At 39.4% G+C, this 23,250-nt stretch overlaps 1 protein-coding gene across 9 annotated transcripts in view; it reads right to left on the reverse strand.

Moving 5' to 3' along the window:
• Rbcn-3B (WD repeat-containing protein Rbcn-3B) overlaps positions 1 to 23,250 on the reverse strand; it is a 95,554-nt gene that overhangs the window by 10,354 nt on the left and 61,950 nt on the right. For all 9 annotated transcript variants that reach the window (XM_045736975.2, XM_069326314.1, XM_069326313.1 and 6 more), the window contains 11 exons: positions 19,125 to 19,319; positions 18,146 to 18,273; positions 14,214 to 14,359; positions 10,999 to 11,203; positions 9,019 to 9,207; positions 8,058 to 8,196; positions 7,239 to 7,385; positions 6,691 to 6,824; positions 4,529 to 4,581; positions 3,732 to 4,002; positions 584 to 766 (listed from right to left, as the gene is read on the reverse strand). In XM_045736975.2, the coding sequence (XP_045592931.2) occupies positions 584 to 766; positions 3,732 to 4,002; positions 4,529 to 4,581; positions 6,691 to 6,824; positions 7,239 to 7,385; positions 8,058 to 8,196; positions 9,019 to 9,207; positions 10,999 to 11,203; positions 14,214 to 14,359; positions 18,146 to 18,273; positions 19,125 to 19,319 (1,790 nt within the window). The remainder of the gene's footprint in view (positions 1 to 583; positions 767 to 3,731; positions 4,003 to 4,528; positions 4,582 to 6,690; positions 6,825 to 7,238; positions 7,386 to 8,057; positions 8,197 to 9,018; positions 9,208 to 10,998; positions 11,204 to 14,213; positions 14,360 to 18,145; positions 18,274 to 19,124; positions 19,320 to 23,250) is intronic.

The raw sequence follows: 23,250 nt of genomic DNA on the forward strand, positions 1-23,250 counted from the left end.
CGAATCGTCATCAACATTGAATTAACGATGATAACGTTGATAATGTGAGAATTAATCTAAGTCTTTTAAATTCCACAACAGCACGTTAATTTGAACACTTCTGTTAATAAGCATCTAAACTGAGGTGCATTATGTGTGAGGACAGGTTACTTGCAAAATAAAATCTTAATCTCATCACCTCACGTTAAAGATCTTAAAGTTGTCAGTGAAAATTTTGTCTCGACTAACTAGTTCAAAACATATTTTACTGTAATATGTTTTGCGAGTATATTTAATTCCATTTACTGTATATATTTTCAAGTGCCATAGAGTTGTGAGCAATGGATGTGGGTTTATTTTCACTCTGCTTGAATGACCATGGCCAGACCTTTTTCACGATCATTTCTAGTGTAATGAAAAGGCGAGTGTTGATAAACATTCATCTCGTATTTAACACAAATAAGAATTTTCCTCACGCTGTTGCAATTACTATATGAAATTGATACTTAAATGACTTCTATAACTATTATTAGTCAGCCACACCTTGATATAGTACAGTACTTTTAAACAGTTGTGCAATTTTAGTGTTAAGACCATCACTAACCTGACACTTGTACGCTCGTAGTTCATACATCGCAATATTGCCATTTTTTGCCCCAGTGGCAATGCGTCTGGTGTGTGGACAGTGAGATACTTGGGGGAAGCCACAGATGGAAGGGAACACCTCGTTGAGCCCTCGACTCTTTAGATGGCCTGAATCGACACAGTGTAATACTATATCCATCACCTGTAAATAAACACATTTCATGTTATCAACAATGTATAATATTACATCCATCATAACCCAACTGCCAACTGTCATGAGGCTGGAGAAGTATTTTGACCAGAGACAGAAGTCCAGTATACAAACACATGTCTAAGACTTCCTGATGTTTCCACATTAGTTCAAGACCTCACAATCACCATTGGTTCTGAACCTCTTGACAGAATTTAATTTTCTAACTTTGGGGAAAAAAAAAAAAAAAAGATAAAATTTTTTGTATGAGTATAAAAAGAAAAACAGCTTTTAAGTAATGAAATGGCAATTTCTGGGCACGGCTCAGTGGCTTCCTGAAGTTATCACTGATAGTGTGCCAACTACTAGGTCACATCAGTTCCAGAGTTCTATAGGCCTATCAGGGACCAGCGCCAGAACCTGGCCCCCTCTCACAAATGCGCAGGGAGTGTTGGCATTTATTTATTTATTTATTCCTTCACATAAATAAATATGCGTATTTATTTATGCTGCTACCTAGAAAACACAAAACACAAAACAGTTCCTTCCTGAGAAGCCCTAACAAGAGGCTCTCAAGAAAGAGCCATATTGGGAGAGGAAACCACCATAGGACCCAGGGCCAAAGTTATCACTGACCCAATAAGCAGTATGGAGGCAGACAGACTGAACCCTGCCACACAGCATGGACAACAAGCAGCCCTGAATGTATTGCATGAATGCTCATGCAGGCAAAAACAGGATCGGAGGGGATACCCACTGGACATTCTGCATGGGATTTCTAGGGCCCGAAACACTGACCAAGCAGGACACCTAGGCACTGGAACACTGAATCTATACTGGCAGAAGCTGAAATATAGAGATGACATAGCAAGCTGAAACAGGAGCTGCTTGTATGGCTGTGAAGGCCTACTTGGGCATGCTATAGTGTGGCACATGAATACCCAGCGAGCCCCAATCCAGCCAACATCACTCCCGACCTGAGTGAAGGCATGGAAATGCAAAGACATATGACTCACCCTGGGCAAGGGCCTTCAGAAGCTAGGAGGACCTCTAAGGAAGCAGGCTCTTGAACACCCCAGGAAAGGAGAACCTAAAGGTGAAAGGGCAGCACTCGGGACAAAACAAGGAAGATAACCCTGTATATGCAGCTCTCAGCACTCATGATGTCAAGGCTCGTGCAACACTGTACAGGTACAGGAATGCCCACAAAGGTAAATACACCATGAGGCAGCAACAGCAAAAACTGGAGCCTAGGCAGCAGATATGCGACCAGGTACACACTACACACATCAGCATAGGTGGTGCAGACAGCTGACTGCAATCTACCTTCCTCCATCCCCGAAACAATTGGGGGAGGTGGGGTGAATGAGTGTGTGCTAGTTTGGAGAGGTTTTGATCATTTGTTAACATAGATGAGGGAGTTTTTCAGTGTTTCTTGAGGCTGCAGTCTCTAAGCCAGTAGTGGTCTGTTTTGTCTCACTGACTGACTGGTTGCTTCCCCAGTGGCGGTATAAATAAGTAAATAAATGCCACTGCTCTCTGCACCTCTGAACAATTATTGTCTGGGTTTTAACATGTATGATGCACATAGGGTAGCTCTACGTGAATGTAATGCAGATGATGAGTCACAATAACGTGGCTGAATAATGTTGACCAAACTACACACTAGAAGACGACGTTTTAGTCCATCCTGGACCATTGTCAAGTCGATTGTGAAGAGACAAGGGAGGCACGGGCATAAGTAAGGCAAGAGAGAGAGGTGAGAAGGAGGAAATCTTAAAGGAAGGTAAGAGCAAGGTGAAAGATAGGTATAATAAAGGGTATGTAGGTGGTAATAATAGGAGTAAATGGGAACAAAAGAGAAGTAAAAGAAAAAGTAAGAGAAAGAGAAAAAAAGATGGGTAGGGTTATGTTAGGTCACATTTATTTAGAACATTTGAGTATGTGCTGTGAAAGGGAAGAGTCAACAGCAACAAAGCCAGGACTCAGGTTCATGTTGTGTATCAGAGCCGATTTAACAAGACGGTGTCTGTGAAGAGTAGAGGCAGGAAAAATTATTTTAGAAGACCAATCAATAGGATGATTAGAATGTAATGGTGTTTATCTACACCCATGAAAAATCCAGCAATTGTTTCTTGGTTACATTACTATGTGAATGGGGTTATCAAAAATGTTACTAGGTGAATGCAGTCATCATAAAATTCTGTCATAATTACATGATATGTATACCAATGATGATGATGTGGGTTTCACAACTCTATATGGTTGTAATGAGGTATACCAAGTAAACCATATATCATTTGAACTACTGTCTTGTCTTGCACTACGTGTACTGGGAACCTGCTCTCATGTGTGGTGGCACACTGGTGGCTTACACCTCTGTCTCACTCTATACTCTTGCCCACATGGTGCCATATTAGGCCCTATGTCATTGTCCAGAGCCCACAACCCATGTGCATTATGTTGATATGGTTTTTCACTACTCTATACTGTTCTAATGAAGGTAAACCAATCATTAATTGAAACATTATCACAAGTACGTCATAATGTACTGTGTGAATTATGTGATTTATGTAGTTATTCAACACACACATACACCTGTAAGTAAGGAGAAACAAGTGATAAACAATCAACAACACATACAAGCAGAACACAGGCTTTGTGTCTCGCATACATTAGTGTCAGCAAAGTCAGCACTGTGTGCTGACAGACACCACACCACGTAGCCACTGTGCAACCTTTCACAGCACATCCACCCAGTAAAAATGTAAATATTCACTTTTTATGTTATTCTTACATTTTGCATACAAATTAATAATTCTATAATGAAAAATTATTTTTTAAATTTTTTTCCGCATAGAAGGGTATGATAATTTTTCCCATACCCGCTGTCCAAGGGTTAAGAACTAACACATAAATATTTAATACCCGGTATATCCATGAATATAAGGTTAAAATATAGAGCCAGCAGTCATACCTCGACCATAAGATCCATAATGTGGCATCTTTTATGAATGATGAGGTACTCCATTACTCGAAGAATCTCTGTTTTGGCACGGTGAAGGACTGTGTTGTGGATGTTCAGCTGCAAACTCTGTGCATTTTGCTGCAGTGCATTAAAACGGGCCACTTCCCGGGCCATAGTTGTGATAAAGGCCGGGGGTCTGGCCTCGGCAATCAGCGTCAGTGCATTAGAAGCTGTGCGACAAGAGTCAGCTTCTGGTATGAGAGGCAACCCATACTTCATGCTATGAGAGAAAACATGTAAATTATATTATGAATGAAGACTATGCCATCATATTAACTATGTATTGGAAAATAAAATATTGTTAAGAAATCTGCGCTTGGCCCAAGATACTGGTAGTGCCCAGAATTCGTAAGTGGGGCAAAAAGGGTTAAAAATTCCTCTGTGGATTTGCCAAAGGTTTAACATGGCACTAATACCGTGAATGCTAGCCTGCCTGGCTGCCCTGTTTAGCTTCCCCATTTATAGTAAAATCTTACCTGAGAGTCAAACAAGTGCAATAGTGATGTATACCTCAGCCATAATGAGGAAAAGGACACCTAAACAGAATTTAAGTTATGAATGGCAAATGTCAAAGCATGAGAAAATTTTTGAAGCAGGATGGTGGGATTGAACCAGCGCCGTGGTGCAATCCCACTATTCTGCTCCAAAAGTTTTCTCATACATCTATCAAGTTATTATGAATTCATTGTGTATCAGAGAATGTTCCTTGCATCAAAACAAAATTAAAAGTCACAGTGTTGACGTACCTGGGAGCCAAGCGGTCAGTATCAGCACACAAGTCCAGCAGCGCTAGTAGCACCTGAAGCAAACAAGTGCCAAATAAATGTCATTACTTGTTGTAAAAGTTACATCTCTTCCTGACTGAACGACACTACTTTATCTCATACTGTCTTATGAAGCATCTGCTCTATGCACTAAAACTAACGCAGTCATTGTCTTTAGAGGAAGGTATCACTTGAGTGATAATTGGTCTCATACTCTCATAGTAAATAAAATGGAGGGAAACAGAGAGGACAAAATAAAGGACTTAAGAAAGTATAATGAAAGTCAAAGCTATACACTAAAGAAGAATGGGTGGAAAGGAAGGAGACAATGATGACAATCAAAGAAAAGAGTGAGAATGACAAAGGAAATAGCAAAAAAGCAGAAGGCAAAATTCTGAGGAAACATTTGCAGTTTGTCAAAGAAGCAGTTAGACAATTGTTTTCACAGACTGAAATTATCAAACAAACAGAGCAGCGCAATAAAGTGGAAATGGACCAATATAAATAAATAATTGGCCATAAATTTTCAGAGCTTGAAAGCGGAACATAGCATAAGAGAGACTCGTAAGCCTGGAGTGTGATAATAAACATTCTACAAACAGTAGGTGTGACTGCAGCAACTCCAGAGTTAGAGCCATCAAAGAATAGAAAATAATAAGTCAGGTCATTTAAATCCCATTAAGCTAATATTTGGGTTTAAAATGCCAGTGGAGTACATGCTGAGGGAGGCAGATGAGACGAGTTAAAAGGGAAAGAGAGCGGCAAGAACTGAAAGTCTAAGGAATAATAGTCTCAGGATATATACAAGCCTGTTACTGATCTCGGCCAGCGATGCATCGTGATCTTCATCACTTGTTACAATTCGTTAGTCATTACCCACTACCCAGCCATCCACCATAACACGCAGTGGAGAGAGGTATGACCCCTACTCCATACCCCCTCCCCTACACATACTCTTTAAACAAGTACCCAGCAACTTGGTAGTATTCACCACCATTGTTTATCTAACTGACCATGGGGAAGCGAGGTCTAGCTCTTTATAACTCACATACTAGCCTTGTTGTATCTGGGTCCAACTATCAAAGTTAGTAAAAATAGGTCTATTATATAAAACTTTAGGCAGAGAAGATCCTAGATATCTGAAAAGTGTCAAACTTTGTACCCACATTTAAGAAAAGGGTGATCAAGCAAGAAGCCTTAAATTACAATCTAGTATCCATGACATGCATTACTATTTAAAATTCCAGAGAAAGTAATCAGGATGAGGAGTGAAAGGAGTGAACAAATACTGTACTGCATGTAATAGCACACATTTGTCAGCAAGAAATTTGTTTAATTGTTTGTGTAACCCAAATAAAATGTTTAGATATCATCCAAGAAACCCTGGAGAGTCCTATGCCTGGGTGGCACGGGGGACGACAGCAAAGAGAATACAAAGTGCTATATAAAAAAGCCACAAACCAAAGTCTCTCGCTCCACCATACGAAAGTAACAAACTCCAAAAGAATTACGATAAACAGAAACGAAATCCAAACACAAAACAAACTACAACAAATACAACACTTGCATTAGAATAAATATTCATAAATAAGGCATCAATGCAGAATTTGTACCACGAACTCACTCCACCTTACACCAGCATACACACACAATAGAGGTTATCTTGAGATGATTTCAGGGCTTTAGTGTCCCCGCGGCCCGGTCCTCGACCAGGCCTCCACCCCCAGGAAGCAGCCCGTGACAGCTGACTAACACCCAGGTACCTATTTTACTGCTAGGTAACAGGGGCATGGGGTGAAAGAAACTTTGCCCATTGTTTCTCGCCAGCGCCTGGGATCGAACCCGGGACCACAGGATCACAAGTCCAGCGTGCTGTCCGCTCGGCCAACCGGCTCCCCGACCGGTAATTCTTAGCACCATACAGAAAACTTCCATTACAGACCAATTTATACTAAGCCCATACACCATACAAAGACCCAATACAACACACTTACATCGCCTTATACCATACACTTATGCCACCTCGTACCATATACTAACACCACAATTCAAAACATAAAGACATTCACAAAAATTCCTTCACTGTAAGCTATATACCCATACCATACAATTAACACAACACCACTGTACGTCAAAAAACCTACCTTCGCCACATCCAGGTATGGCTCCCAAACGGGGAACCCTCGACCTATTAAATCAATTGCTGCTCTTCTTAAGGGTGTGTGTGATGGTAGCTTGGGAACTGATGGAGCTAATACTAAATAGGCAAGAGCTTTACCTGGGGGGGGAAAAAAAAAAGACAACCTTAATCATGTGAAAAGAGTCCATTAAGGAATACGAGAGATGTATGAATGTATTGAACTATAACTTGGATATATATGATCTGCAACGTGAGGTTCATTATTTTAATCAAAACAATGAGTTAATTAACAATGCAAAATACTTTCCATTTTAGAAAATGTTATTGCTAATAAATTACTGGGAGTGCCTCAAAAAGTCTTGTGTTGAAATACCTTAAATTTTGAAATAAAAATAAAAAAACTTTAGACAGTCATAAATATTACAAACAAAAAGCAAATATGCTTTAGAAACAAGTACATACAGTAATTTAATTAGGCAAAAATCAAATTAGATTTTAAGCACAGCAATATTTTTTTAGATTGATATCATGTACTCTCCATTTCCTCCTTACTTGTTTGCATGGCAAGATTCCCAAGGCCAAAACCTTCAGCCGAGTCCTGACCATGGTAGGCGCCGATGACTCCGAGCAGGATAATAGCAGTCGCCTGTTTTCTCCGACCTTCTGACTGGGCTACCAACTCCCGACACGTCTCTCCTACTATGATGAAAACGTACCAATGCTAATACAAGTCTTTATACACACAAAGTACTGATAAGGTGAACAAAGAGAAGGTGTTTTAAAGAATAGAACCAGGTTGAGGAAACATTTGGAAACTAAATACCTAAGTAACCCAGATACAGTATATATATATATATATATATATATATATATATATATATATATATATATATATATATATATATATATTCTATATAAGAATAAATTCTTTGATGTGAAAACACAATGGTAAATAGGTGATGAAGCAGAGACTGCAATCTCTGTAAAAAAATTTAAGCACAACAATACCAAAAATCTACTACTTTACAGCACACACACATTAACAAAATGATGCCTAAGGCTACACATATTATGTCCATGATTCCTTATTTAGGCCAAGGACAAATTAGTTTAAGTTGATAATGAAGTTATTGCAGTGTCTGTTATAGGGCCTTTAGTATAACAAGAGTGCAAAACGTGATTGTTTTGGTGCAACAATCCATATTTTGCACATTCCTTGCATAGTTTAGCCACTGTAGTTTGTAGAAAATGGGTTGGATAATTAAAGATTCCCAAAGCATAAAATGAGTTAAGGATTACCAAGCTCATTTTCAAGGGCATGAATACAGTTAAAAGCAAATTCCAAATAACAGTACTGCATTTTGAGCTTACCATCCATCTCCTCATCATAATGGTCCTCATCAAGTTGAGGATGTGGCTCCATTGTCCGCTCACTGGTGGAAACACCACTGTTGCTGTTCACACTTGTTCCGTTTGTTGTGGCATTCACGGCAGGTGTCCCTGAAGTGCTCTGTAACATAACACCCAATATCTTATACTTTGATGCTACATAATGTATGCCAGTATACTATGATTTCCTCAACCTGGTTATTACAATACGCATAAAAGATCTCTGCAATGTATGTGAAGCGTATTTCCATATTCAACCCTCCTTTTGAGATCTTCCAGACCCAGGTAGTCAGGACATATCCAACCTCCGTGTTATCATTGCTCTAAATCAACAACAATTACCACACACTCCACATTTATGCAGTCACTATTATAACCAGGCAAGAGGATTATACCTGGAGACCTAATTAGTATCAGGGATCATGAAAGACTATTGGTCATGACTAATATTCATAAACCATCATTAAGTAATATCTCCTGCCTCTCGTGAACAGTGGCAGCCAAGTTCACGTGTTCCACTCACATTTCTCAAACTCATATTTGAGTTTGAGAAATCACAATAATGTGAAGCAACTATTCAAAATTTTAAAAAGTATAATATTGTGAAATTCAAGCTGGGATTTAAGATTTACCAAAGATGTAGGGAGGATTACATAACCAGTGCACAACAAAATCACGATACTGTGATACATCTGAGAAAATCTTTGGAGCAGAGCAATGGAATTGAATTCACACATCCAAAAACACCCAAAATGGCCACATTACTCAAGACCACAATAGGTTTAAAAGCAACACAACCTATGATAAACAGTGATTTGGACAACACTTAAAACCTTTCATGATCCATAAAACCAAGCAGTTCTTTAACTGTATTTTTTACACCTGTCTGGAGTAGTGTTAGTATATGAACTAGTACATCTTAGATCCTAGTTGAGAATTATACCTTAGTGGCGGGATGCTCAGGTCGAGGAGAGTTTTGAGCATCTTGATTATTATAATTTGTTGGTCCAGTGGGAAGAGGTTCAGTATGCGTTGGTAAGTGTGGTGACCATACTTCTACCAGCTTCTGCCGACCATCAGGACCCATACGAGAAAGCTCCGTCTTCAAGAGAGCCTGTGCTGCTTCCCTCACCTACAACAAATTAATAATGTGATAAATAATCAATAAATTTATAAAATAATAAATTCGGTCTCTCGAGATTATGTCTCAAGACATTAAACACTAAAATCTTGTAGATAAACATTAGAGCTGTATTAAAAAATATGCTTCACATAATTATTAACATAAATTTTTCAATGTATGCAATACTTTTACAAGATATGCTAAGTTTACTGTGACTTTGTTACATATCTTCAATACCAAAGGTAACTCAGATATAGCAGAAATTGATTGATTGATAAAATACCACATCTAAGTGTAGTAACAAAGAGCTCATTACACAGAGTAATCACACTATCATGATGCATCAATGAGAAAATCCATCGGAGCTGTGATGAGGGTTTGAACCCACGTGGCGGGTGTTCCCGGGCACACGCTCTAGACAACTAGGCCACAACATGGAAACATGGAAATGTCGTGGCCTACTTGTCAGGAGCATGTACCTGGGAACACCCAGCGCATAGGTTCGAACCCCCCATCACTGCTCCTACAGATTTTTTCAATGAGGTCATCTGTGTTGTGTAAACACAAAATTCATGCAATCTATAGATGAAGTAAACTTTGACCCTACTTCCCAATGGAAAAAGAAAAAAACTATATGGAACAGGACTCCTGTGTCCCTAGACCACAGGACCCCCTGTGGTCCTAGACCACAGGACCCCCTGTGGTCCTAGACCACAGGACCCCCTGTGGTCCTAGGGCCAGAGTCACGAAGCAGTTACGCAAGCACTTACGAATGTGTACATCTTTCCTCAATCTTTGACGGCTTTGGTTACATTTACTAAACAGTTTACAAGCATGAAAACTTGCCAATCAGCTGTTGTTATTGTTATAAACAGCCTCCTGGTGCTTCGGAGCTCATTAACTGTTTAATAATTGGAAACAAAGCCACCAAAGAGTGAGAAAAGATGTACAGGTTCATAAGTGTTTGCGTAAGTGCTTTTGTGAATCTGGCCCCTAGACCACAGGACCCCTGTGGCCCTAACCTGCATGCCTTATCATTATACAATATAACACTCTTAGTCTCTCTGCTATGCATTAGCCAGAAGAATGACACTGAAGTAAAAAAGCACAAAGTTAGAAGTAGACTTAAATAAAGATAATATTTTTTTATGTAACAGCCTTATCAACAATGGTTAGATTTGATGAAATTCTTACAGGCAAAGTATCATCTTCATGATGACTACAGTGCCATGATCTTGGCATTTTTCTATGTCAGCAGAGGAGGCTGCGATCCCTCCCACCGCTGAACCCCACATTCCCAGTGACACACAACAGAAACAACAGAAACCAATATATGGGGTTGAAATATTATGAAGAATTAATATAGGCATTTGCATTCATGCTAAAACACCTGATATGCTAACTAATCCACATATATTGTCTATGACTTAGAATGACATCTCAAAACCCCAATTACAACTGTAGTAAATAGGCAGCAAGCATATTACATATCCAAGCAGGAATGAAACTGACAGCAATATCAAAAAGTTTCACACACATTTTGATTTTTGTTTATGCTTCTAACTTTTTCTCGCTATTCTTCACAAGGCTGATGACTATACTTTTTGAAAGTGAAAACAGGTTAATGATAATCAAAAATTAAATTAATCAACATAAGTATCAGGAATCTATTAGGAAAGTGGGTACAGCTCAGTATTATGCAAGTCCAAAAAACTTTATAAATTATATTAAATTATTGAACAGATAGCCATTACACAAGAGTTCTCCCTAAATCTGTCAACATGCACAGGTGAATGGTACCTCTTGGCAGCGATCTTGCCATCTGCGAGCAAGAATTTCCACCATGGGAGGTTGGTAGGCCGGGGCTCCAGAAGCCACCACACAGTCAGGGAGGAGAACTGTGTGCAGAGCTGTCAGTGTTGACCAACCTTGTTTTATCACAGACTGTTGCCGAGAAAATTCATCTTCATGGTTGGTCGATGATGGGTTGGCTTTGGAGCTTTGGCTGTAAAGATGGACAAATGATGTATTTTTCAATATATGACATACTACGATGTGTGCAGTGGCGTGTATTCTTAAGAGGAAAGTTAAGCACTGCATACACTATCAAAATTATTCCTTTCCAAATTAAAATATCTTTATTTATTTATTACATATAATTTAATTCAATTGTATATAGTATTCAGCATTTTTGTTTTGGTCTCAGATTTTCAAGTGGCATTTGCCAATTTAAAATCTGTTCCTCAAATATGCAACATTCCATTTGCAGTAATCTTGTTCCATCCTCTTGAAGAATAACATGATATGCCCCCTGCCAGACATAAGATGAAAACAAATCATTTAACTTTTGATACTTCCCTGTTTCCAAAACAATGTAAATAAGGTTCAGATCAATCTACATCTTATGGAAAGCAAAGCATCCTGATGCTTTAATGTCTCCTCAATAATATTTGTTATTATCAATGAGTATAATTAACTTTGCTAAAGATTTCGACAAAGTAAGCACAGTGTCCTCCCGGGTCCTCCCCAACTAGTAGCAGCGGAGGGGTTGGCACCCCTATACCATTACCAGTTCAATAAATTAAATCATAAATTCATATACGTAATAATAATAATAATAAAAATTTTGTGTCTCTTTTACAGTTTTAGCGTCTATTAGAATCATTACCATAGTACAGTACAGGTAATTGAATGACAATACTAACATTTTGGAAAAATATAGTCAGTTAATAATGGTAAACTTTTAAATCTGTTAAGAGTTCATTTTGAAAGAGATGGTATTACTGTGAGAGGTTACTGTTATCTGGTCAACTTAAGAAATTCTGTTGACTTTCAAGAGGTGACTTGATGGTGCACTCATTTATTTGGATTTATTACCCCCAAACTGAAAATGTAATCGCAGTGTGTAAAGCACCTATTGCTGGGCATGTCATCTGTTTTCAAATTATAAAAATGTATGGAATACTTGTGAATATAAAGATTTGTCAAATACTGTATATAGAATCACTGTAGGAGCTTCATAGCAGGCCAGAATTTTACAACAGTTATCGATTAATTTGCCCATAAGCCAATAAGAATTTCATTGAATAATGTTTAAAATGGTAAGAAGAAATATCTGATGATACTACTGTACTTCCTATTTTATATGTTAAATGAATTAATAAATTGTTTTATTAATATTCATACTTGGGCTTTATCAAGGACCTTAACAGCATCATTTACTTAACCTAACATTTTGTCCCGACAGTCACTAAACATACCGACGTACTATGCTCATCATCTACTACTAGAATTCATAAGAGAGAACAGTGGATCTGATGACCTTCCTTCTCCTTGAGTGATTCTAACCACCTATCTTGAGGTTATCTTGAGATGATTTCGGAGCTTTTTAGTGTCTCCGCGGCCCGGTCCTTGACCAGGCCTCCACCCCCAGGAAGCAGCCCGTGACAGCTGACTAACACCCAGGTACCTATTTTACTGCTAGGTAACAGGGGCATAGAGTGAAAGAAACTCTGCCCATTGTTTCTCGCCGGCGCCTGGGATCGAACCCAGGACCACAGGATCACAAGTCCAGCGTGCTGTCCGCTCGGCCGACCGGCTCCCAGACCTACCAATATTTGTCAAAGAAAACATTAATGTATTTTGTTATTTTTGTTCTTCAGTTTGCTTCTGCAGGTTTTGGTTCTATTTTTAATAGGACTCCAGAACTCTTCACTTTCACACCCTTCATATCTTCCTGGCAAACTTGTAAATAGTTATCCTAATCCCTCTCTCCATCTTGTCTTCTAATTTGAACCAGTATTCAGTATTGGCTCATATCCAACACTCATGTTTCCCCTAGCTGATGACTATGAACTCTGAGCCAATGCGTTGCGTGTCTTCATACGTCTTCTACTTTATGCATTTTGTGTTAGTACTTTATGTCACACATCTCTCCATCTATGTTACTTCTTACATGTACCAACACATGCAACATATACTTTAGCAATAATGAATCTTTCTGGTGAAAAAACATCTGGTGGTATTATTCACAGTTCATTTCCTTTACCCAATTTTCTGAAGGTTACTCACACACTAACTGTCATGGGGCGTGTCACCACCATTATCAATCTCCGCTGCACACCGTGTGTCTGCAAGGAACTCCTTCATCCAAGCCTTCCTCCACTTAGGTACTTTATCTACTTCTATTTGCATAACTTTTCTAGATATTATAACTCTTCATTAAATACAAAATTCCAAACAAGTCATGTAAACGTCATGAAAGAAACCCGACTACACTGACTGCCTGATCTTGTGTACAAAACTTCTGGCGCAAAAACAATAATTGATTTCCTTCTGTAATTTCCCAGGCACCACATTACATTGCACTATTCTTCCAATTACATTGCACTAGAAAAGAGAGGAAGTAATATCTATTTAAGGGAAGAGTTTAGAAACACCAGACATGTGTTAAGGAGATCTTTCACTTTTGCAAACCAGTCTTCAAACAAAACAGGTACTATAAGATAAATATAAAAACTTTTAAAGCACATTTCATACACACATTCATACATTATGTACCTTTTGAAGTACAAAAGCAAGTATGCAAGTTTACAAGCAACATTTTTAAGTAATACACATTAAACAATACCTGAAATACAGTTTGCTGTAAGGTAGCCCAAAAAGGTTCTATCACACGAGTTGTGGAGAATGAACACATTTACACAATAGTCTGTACATCACCTATTCTCGTGATTTACCACTCCCTTAAAATAAAACTGTTTTGCCTAACCTGATATGCATGAAACCTGGAAACCCCGCCTAACCTAGCGAGGCCAATGTACAGGAAATATCAATATTACAGTGCTGTAATTTTTCCTAATACCAATGGATTGGTTACTGAACAAGTCATTGTAAAAGTCTAAAATTGTTTTAACACAGTCTTCTGCAAGCTAAGTCCTTCCTATACCAATATTCCCTTTAAATATAAGCTTATCCTTTATATTCAGCAAATTAAACGTCCAACATCAACTCACATGTGATTTTTGCGTCGCCGTTCCTGTTCAGGGATGAGCGTTGCAGCATTCATGTCCTGGAGTGTGTTGGCAACCGAGACCAGTGCCAGGAGGTGGTGGGTGGTGAGTGCCGGCGACACCTCCCAGTGCCCACGACCCGTGAACACCTAGAGAGCCCTCCTCTCATCAGTATTCCATGCACATTATCCACCTTGTTACATCTCAAACTGCTTAATTCAATTATCAGAAAACATGCCAAGCAATCTACAGTCTGAGTGTCAGGTGTAGAAATGATATGAACAACTTAATCAAATAAATAAAGAAATGAAATGTTTACATTGTCATATTATTAATACTTTTAAAATAAATAATGTAGCAAAATTTTGCAACTTTATAATCCTATGATGATTTGTAAGAAATTTTAATAGTTAACCCTTAAATGGTTCATCTAATTAAAAATTCTACACTGTGGATCATGTGACAAATAATAGTTCACAAACTTAATGTAAATATATTTACATTTGGTGAATCAGGAGCTGGAAGTAGTCACAGAAAGTGATTAGAGTTCTTTAAGAGTTAAAAATCAATAATGAAGCAAAACTTTAGAAATGTCACATTCTGCTATCATCTGTGAGAAATTGTAATCATTATAACGTAATGATCTCAGAATATTGATTACAACATTTCAGTAACAACTAGATGAAGGTCAGAGAAGTAATAAGCATTCTAGCCACATGTTCTAATACTCTTATGCAGGTGTATCTAGACCTTGTAACAGTACCAATGTTGTAACCTAGACCTTGTAACAGTACCAATGTATTATCAAATGTATTTAAATATTTAAACCTGCATTCAGTCAAGTACATTTGAGAACATGTTTCTCATTCACCTCGACAAATATGGTGGATCACAGATAAAGTATATGGATCAGCCTTCAGTGTTTGTTCAACCCGTCCTCTTAAAAATAAAGTCACTTTTCGCTCATATGCGCGCTATGGCCAAATTTGGACGTAATTTGAAATGAAATCGACTCACAAAATTGATGTACTGTTCCGTTTTCTGTTTGAGTCGTCCAACTTACTCGGCAAGCTTAGAAGAGGCAACTTTCCATTAACGTTTTTCATACCGTTTTGAAACTTTATGAGAATTTCCTGCCCACCTAACCTATCAGAGGACCCTTAACTTCCTGTTGTTGAAAAAAAAATCCCAAATTTATTTTCATCTTTTTTTCATTTTCAAATTACGCCCATATTCGGCCATGCGGGCAAATGGCCAAAAGCGACGTTCTTTTTAAGAGGACAGGTTGGTTTGTTACCAAGTCCTATGGTCTATATCCCTTTAGTATTATGCTTGAATAATGATGAACTTATTTAACAACATTCTGTAGTCATCTATTATTACTTTTCTTGGCAAGATCCATAATAATTTAAATTAAATAAATACTTAAAAATCTGGATAGCAATGAGAAAATATAGAGTATGAGTGAAGAGATCGTAACTGCATCTCTGGACTCCTCAGGCACACTAAGCATTTCCCAGGAAGTGGGATCACTCCAATTCGAATGGCCTTAATATTTTCACATAGATAAATCAAGTTCTTGTGATGATGTGCATCTGGATATCAGAGCACAAAAAAACAGTGTTGAATGTAATTAAAACGCCATTTTCTAGGCAAGTCCCTGGAGGCTCCTCGGAGCTATCCAGACTGATAGGGAGAGTCTTAACTTTTGGCATCAGTCGATGTGGGTGGAGTTCTAGGCCTACTGGGGACCACGGCCAGAAACTGGCCCCCTCAGAGAGGCACGAGGAGCAATGGCCTATAGAAATGCACATGTGATTTTGAAGCATTCTATATCTGCCATCGACCGGGACAGGCACCCAGAAAGGTAAGTGCCCCAAAACAAACCCCTATTCTGGTAAAACCAATGAAAATAACGAAACAAATGGATAGAACTTCTCCAAGGGAAAACGAGCAAACAAGCATGACATCACACGAGACGCTGCCACATAGTCTGCGTAGCTTCCCCCTCCCTGGGAGGAGGAAGGGGAAGCCCCAGACCCATCCACACTTTCAGTTCCGAAGATGGATATCCAAAATACGCGGAAACTACCGGCCGGAGGGAGGGAGGGTTGCCGGGGAGTCCTCCGGGACTCACCCAGAAAAGTGGCGTTTCATTACATTCAACACTAGTTTTTCTGGAGGGAAGCCCCTATGGCTCCCCAGAGCTACCTTCACCAAAGACTAAGGAAAAAAAGGGGACTTACCCGGGAGGCGGTCGATGCTCCACACCTCAACTCGAAGTCGAGACAGGCTGCAGCTGCCGACCCAAAGTGACGCAGGCCCAACTACGCCCAGGAATGTTCAAGAGGTAGCGTGCAGCCAGGACCCTGTTCGACTGCCAAAAACCCCATGCCCGAATGTCAGCCCAAGACATGTTCCCAAAACAGCAAGAGCAGCGAACTTACAAATGTCATGGGCACGGGGATAGACCGCAGGCTGGCTAGACTTAATAACCCTGCGGATGACCTGAGAGTCCCGTACCCACGAACAGGGAAGAAGGGAAACTGGATCAACCCAAAGCGTGTCCCTGGACACAGAAGCCATGGTGCGCAAATAATGGCAGAGGGCCGCAACTGGACACAAAACATGATGCACCCCCGGCCTGACCAACCAAGTATCAACAATCCAAGGACCCGATAAGTAATATCAGGTACTATATAAGGGTTTGGTTTCCGGACCTCCTCCGGAAAGCAGTAGTCTCATTCTTCGCCAGAAAAGAAGGATAAGGCATCAGACGAACAAACCCATCTCTATGACCAAAAGAGCAGAAACCCCTGCGCCAGAGGACAGCATGAAGCTCCCCGACCCAACCCTCAGAAACCAATGCCTTATCCCATCAGCCGAGGAACTGAAGGTGTGGATCGCCGTCACAAAGGTCTAGTCGATGGCAGATATAGAATGCTCCAAAATCACATATGCATTTCTATAGGCCATTGCTCCTCGTGCCTCTCTGAGGGGGGCCAGTTTCTGGCCGTGGTCTGCGGTAGGCCTAGAACTCCACCCACATCAAGTGATGCCAAAAGTTAGGACTATCGCTATCAGCCTGGATAGCTCTGGGGAGCAGTAGGGGCTCCCCCTAGAAAACATAGAACTGTTTGAGAAAGCATAGCAAGGCATTCCTGAAGCAAATAAACAAAATGCACTAACAATTACATTACTTAAGAACACTAATAAAGGAACTTGCAGAAGGCCAAATGGCCCATGCCAATCATTATGTGAACAAGAGAGGTCCCAGGGGGTACTCTTCTTGCAATTGTTCCCTACTCAGATTTGACTATTTATGTTGATCCACATCTCTTTCATATAAGCTAAACATGCCTTGATTCAGTTTATGAGGCCCTCTCTAATGTTTGGGGTGGACGGTAGAGCGACGGTCTCGCTTTATGCAGGTTGTCGTTCAATTCCTGACCGTCCAGGTGGTTGGGCACCATTCCTTCCTCCTGTCCCATCCCAAATTCTATCCTGATCCCTTCCCAGTGCTATATAGTTGTGATGGCTTGGCCCTTTCTCCTGATAGTTCCCTTCCCTTCCAACACCAAGCATATCTCTGCTTTAATAATCTTTAAAGTTAAACAGAATCTAAAGCCTTACTAAAGTCTTAGATATTTAATATTGCCATCTTTACCACTATTACAAATATGTTTAAAGAGAATAGGAATAAATTTGTCCAAAGTGATTGGTCTTACTACTAGTTTACTCAACTTGTTACCCTAACACACTATAAATCGGATCAACTGTGCACATAGACAAGTTTTTCTCTAGTGAATTTAGAGATAAAATACTTGTTTAGAATACATTTCTGTTTCATTACGTGGTTAATGGCAACACTTGCAACCCTTATCCTCCAGCGGGCAATACAGTATGTAAAACAGACGAGCGTGAAAAAGCACTACCTGCGTTCTGTGCTCCAGCTGCACCATCTCTGGGGGAAGTTCAGCAGCCAGGTCGGGAGGTAAAGTAATTGGGGGCATATCTGCTTCTCGTACTGGGTGCCAGGTAGGCATAAACAGTGACATATACCCTGCAAATATAATAACGGCAACCATAGTGAAACAATAACAGAAAACGCATGTTGTACACACAAATTTTATATATATCTCAAAAACTAATTTTCCAGAAGTGTAATATTCTTGCAACATTGACTTTAATATGACTTGCCATATATTGTGGCAATGTTTTTGTTGGAAACTTGCTGTTTCCAACAAACTTGCCATTAAAGTGACTTTGGAAAAATGTGAAGACCCACAAGGTCTGGGCAGAGTGAGCCTGACTGACCAAAAATTAGCCTAGAGGAAGATAGGAGTCAGGAGACAGAGAAGTCTCCAACAACAGAGAAAAGTGCAAATAAATCTGAACAAATTAGACCTGTAACATTTCTCCAAACACGTGAAGCAGGTACATCAGCTACAGGGCTGACAGGTCCCTATGTCTGCACCAACAACGGCCAAATTTATGTACTGTATATAAGGTGGTGAGCTGTCTAGCAGAATGAGTATCAATACAGACCAGCCAGGAGTAACAACTCCTCTGACCAGCCTCGACCTAGCTGTCTCACCGATGGGCTCTGTCTCCAGGTTGTCCATATGGACCGCTGTGTCATGACACCATCTCACCAACCAGACTCTGCCTCCAGCTTGAATGTACTGTTATAATCTGCAGTGTCTCAATGCCATACGCTAAACTGTACATTTTATCAAATATATAGTGTTGACCGCAATATTGTGTTTACTGTTCTTTTGAGAGGTTGTCATAAAAAATCTAGACCTCTAAGCATAGCATAAGGAGTCTAGACCTTGAACTGTAGTAAATTGTTTATGCTACACATGAATGTGAAGGTTAATAAAAATAAAAATCACAATCTGGGTAACTTACCAGACTTGGATATAAGGCCATAAGAAACTGGAACTCTGGGTTTGAGAAGACCAAGAATGTTTTCACAAGTGTGATCCAATGATGGGTCAAGACCCCAGGAGTGCAACAATGACATTAACATCTGGCCAATCTGCAAGGTCTGTGCCGTAACGTCTAGGTGTCTTGGGATCTGCACACGGCCACTGCCACTCCCATCTATGAACAAAAACACGTGTGTTAAACTAACAGCATTGCAGCACTAGCTTTCATAAAATGATAAATATAAACATCGGGAAACATCCCATTACTGTACTACAAAACATAGTTACTAAATGCATTACTTCATTATAAAGCAGGCTAAGCAGTTAAGACAGTACAATAATTAAATATTAAAAAATGTACATTTTAAAACCAAATTGCATATGGTAAAATTTTCAAACTAAATTACTAACACCTTGTACCAGACAATACAGTACTGAATAATGTTGAGGATGAGATGTATAGGAGACTAAAACGTGAAGATATCTATAATCCACAAAGAACATACGACAAGCCAGCCATACCTGATGTACCGCAAGTTATTAATATAATAAGGGACATTCTTTTGGAAATGAACGGATCATTATTTACCAAATAAAGCAAGGACTTATCAGAAATGTAAAGAAACACCAAGATGAAAGATGACTGAATGTGAAGATAACATTTCATCTGTAAGTACTTAATCAAATGTGATAAAGGCTGCAGAGATGAAACCACACCAACTATTAAAGTCTATACTCTTCTTGGTGTTCCTCTACTTCACAGTCGTATGGAACTTTGTACTCTTTTCAGCCAATATAGTATTGCACAAAGTTTACTCTCACAAAATATAAAAATGTGATCAAAGTAAACTTCTGGAATTCAACAGAAACATAATTTATTGGTCAGAAGAATGAGTGTGTGTAACACTTAAGGTCATTGTCTCATAACTCACAAATGTATGGAAGTCCAAGGCATCAGAAATAGTAAGCAATTTACTCTGGGTGACAGGAATTGCTAACCTGCCTACTGGAAGGAATTGTATAAACAAATTTACAATCAAGCCTTTAGAGCATTACCAATTGCAAAGAATAAACTACAATAATATGGCTGAAACAAATAACCCAAACCACACTTATGAAATGAAACAAAATTGATATTTTGTTCCATCCTGGATTTTGATTAACTTATAAAGACCTGACGTGGAATCAAGACAGACTGGAATGTCGTCACTTTAATTTCATTTCATATGTGTTGGTTGGGTTATTCATTACCCATTGTTAACTGAATGTAATGAATACTAAGAGCCAATTTAAATGTTAATTTATTTTGCTTTAGGATGCTATCCTGGAGACCAGCTTTTTAACAGAAATAGATATAAAGAAAGAGGCACTGTCCTGTATAAAACTAATGTTGCATGTAATGAAATGCCAATTTCTGGATGAGCCTTGGAGGATCCCTGAAGCTACTATATACTGATATGGTACCATCTACTAGGTTGCATCAGCAATGGAGTTCTATATGTCTTCCAGGTACCACTGCCAGAACCTGGCTCCCCTCACAGATGTAGGGAGTGGTAACATTTACTTTTGCCACCTCACTGGGTAAGCAACCAGAAAGTCAGCGAGTCAAAACAAGCCACTGCTGGCTTCAATAGATACTAAAGCCTCAAAACTAGAATTTTCTCGGAATTAGCGTGAGCTCGTTCACCCCACTTCCCCCTACTCATTTGGGGGAAGGGAGCAGGTTGCCCACTGCCAGCCAGTATCTCCACTCTCAATTCTAGGGCAGATGTAGGTATCCACCTGATGACCTGGGAGAGAAGGAATCATGGAGCCACCAGGACTCGCCCAGCAAATGGCATTTTATTACATTCAATGTAATAAATTGTGGCTCAAAGAAGCTTATTACCTATGGAGAAAGAAAACACACAGGAATTCTCTGAGAGGATGAAGCATTGCGTCAGGGGTGAAGAGGAGACACCCGGCCAAGAGACAAGGCTCAAAGCCACACAAGGTCGCCGAGGCTTACCTACCTGTTGATGACTCCAAGGATCAACAACCCCAGAGCCCGGTCTCTGACCAGGTCTCCAGGTTGCTGGTCTAATCAACAAGGCTGTTAAATGCAGCTGCTCACAGCCTGACATACAAGTTACAGCCTGATTGGTAAGGTATCTTTTGAAGGGGCTTGTCGAGTTCTCCCTTGAACACAGCGAGAGATCACCCAGTTATGCCCTGAATGTGTAGAGGAAGTGTTTGAAAAGTCTTGGGCCTTTGATGTTGATCGAGTTCTTGCTCAGCGTGCCTACTGCACCCCTGCGTTTCAGTGGGGCTATTTTGTACATCCTGCCATGTCTTCTCGCCTCATGTGATGTTATTTCTGTGTGCTGATTTGAAAGCAATCCTTCTGTGAACATTAACCAGGAACCAGGTTGCCAGAACCCCGTTTGACCTTCAAAACTTCATTACCCGAATATCAGCACAAGACATATTGACGAACACCACTGACACCAAAAACACGCCTAGGGAGAAGAGCATCATACTCTTCATTCAGCCAAGTGTGGTTGGAAAGAACCAAGCCAAGCTATACCCTAGTAAAAAAACAACTCAACTCTGAAACCTGCATAGAAAATGGAGCCAAGACCAAGTAACTGACAAGCTGCTGGGCAAACCACACACGCTGGGGAGGGAGGGAGGGGAAGGGGGAGAAGGGGAAGAGGTGTGGTCAGAGTTCAAGTGGAGGAAACAAACACCCCAACTCCAAAACACAATGGGGCCAACTCTGGGGCCCCAAAACAACCACCACTCTGTAAACTCGGAAACGGAACACCATACCCATAAAGCGGCAGGTAAGCTTTAAGAGGAGAGGGGCCAAAGAAGAATGGAGACCAAAAGTGCACATGTGGCATATAACTCCGGGTCATAGGTGTCATAGACCCAATGGGCAGCCAAGCAAAGGAAAAGAATGACCGCTAGCCCATAGCACAACTGACAAGCACTCTACAAATTTGAAATGACAAGTACGGACTCAACCCTTGCTGCATCCGAGACAGGCAAGGGATGCCTGTGCCCGCAACATGTATTTTTTTGTTATTTTCTCTGAATAAATCACTGCAGATATCGATACTAAGTATCGAACAATGTGACTATGTTTATATGAATTACTGGTATCCATGATACTGACATATGATTTTAGGTTATGAATAATAATTTACAATTGGCCAATATTAAAGTACAGTATATTATGTTTTTATTAAGAATGGGACATAATTTTAATTTTTTAATAAAACGACAGGATGGCTGCAAAATATGAAAAATGGTCTCATTCAAAATAATATGTATGGTCAGCCTATGATGTATGAAAATGCACAACACCTGTAAGAAAAGTATTATTAAAATACATAAATGCCATGTGTGAAAAAGCTGTCACTACTCGTACACAGAAATCCAGAATAGTGGCACAAAATACATAAACATAAGCGACTTTTAATCAAAATGAAAAGTACCAGAAAGGAAAATACCTGAAATTATAGACGGCATCAAGGTGGAGAAAGTGACATGTATGCATACACAAGTGTTATTAATAGTGACACATGTGTGTGTGTGTATATATAGACCTTATGGTATTTATGCCAATGAAAAACAAGAGAAATTTTGTTTTTTTATGAGAATGTTAAATTAACTGTTAATAAAGAAATTATGCAGAAGCTTAAAAAACTATCAAGAAATATTAAATAAAAATGTATCAGAAAGAGAGATACAGTATTAATGTATTAGAGACAACTGATTATCTAGTGATTTTAATAAGGTATCATTCCAGAGAATTATTATAAAAGACTTTAGCAATAAAGATCATATTCAAGGGACTAATCAAGTAAACAGCACACTGGTGACTAATTCAGAAACATTTGATGATAAATTTATTACTCACACTAGTCAATGACTTTTTTTTATCAGATGTCTAAAAGGTTAACTGCATTAACCCTATTTTATAAAATAGCTAACAAGTCAAATGGGAAAAATTTCATGAGATAATTAGAGCACAAGAGAAAATTGCAGATAGTGACTGGAGCACAGGAGGAAATTGCATATAGCAACTAGAGCAAATGATGAAATTACAGACAGCAATT

The sequence above is a fragment of the Procambarus clarkii genome, chromosome 18, assembly GCF_040958095.1.
Source record: "Procambarus clarkii isolate CNS0578487 chromosome 18, FALCON_Pclarkii_2.0, whole genome shotgun sequence".
NCBI lineage: Eukaryota > Metazoa > Arthropoda > Malacostraca > Decapoda > Cambaridae > Procambarus > Procambarus clarkii.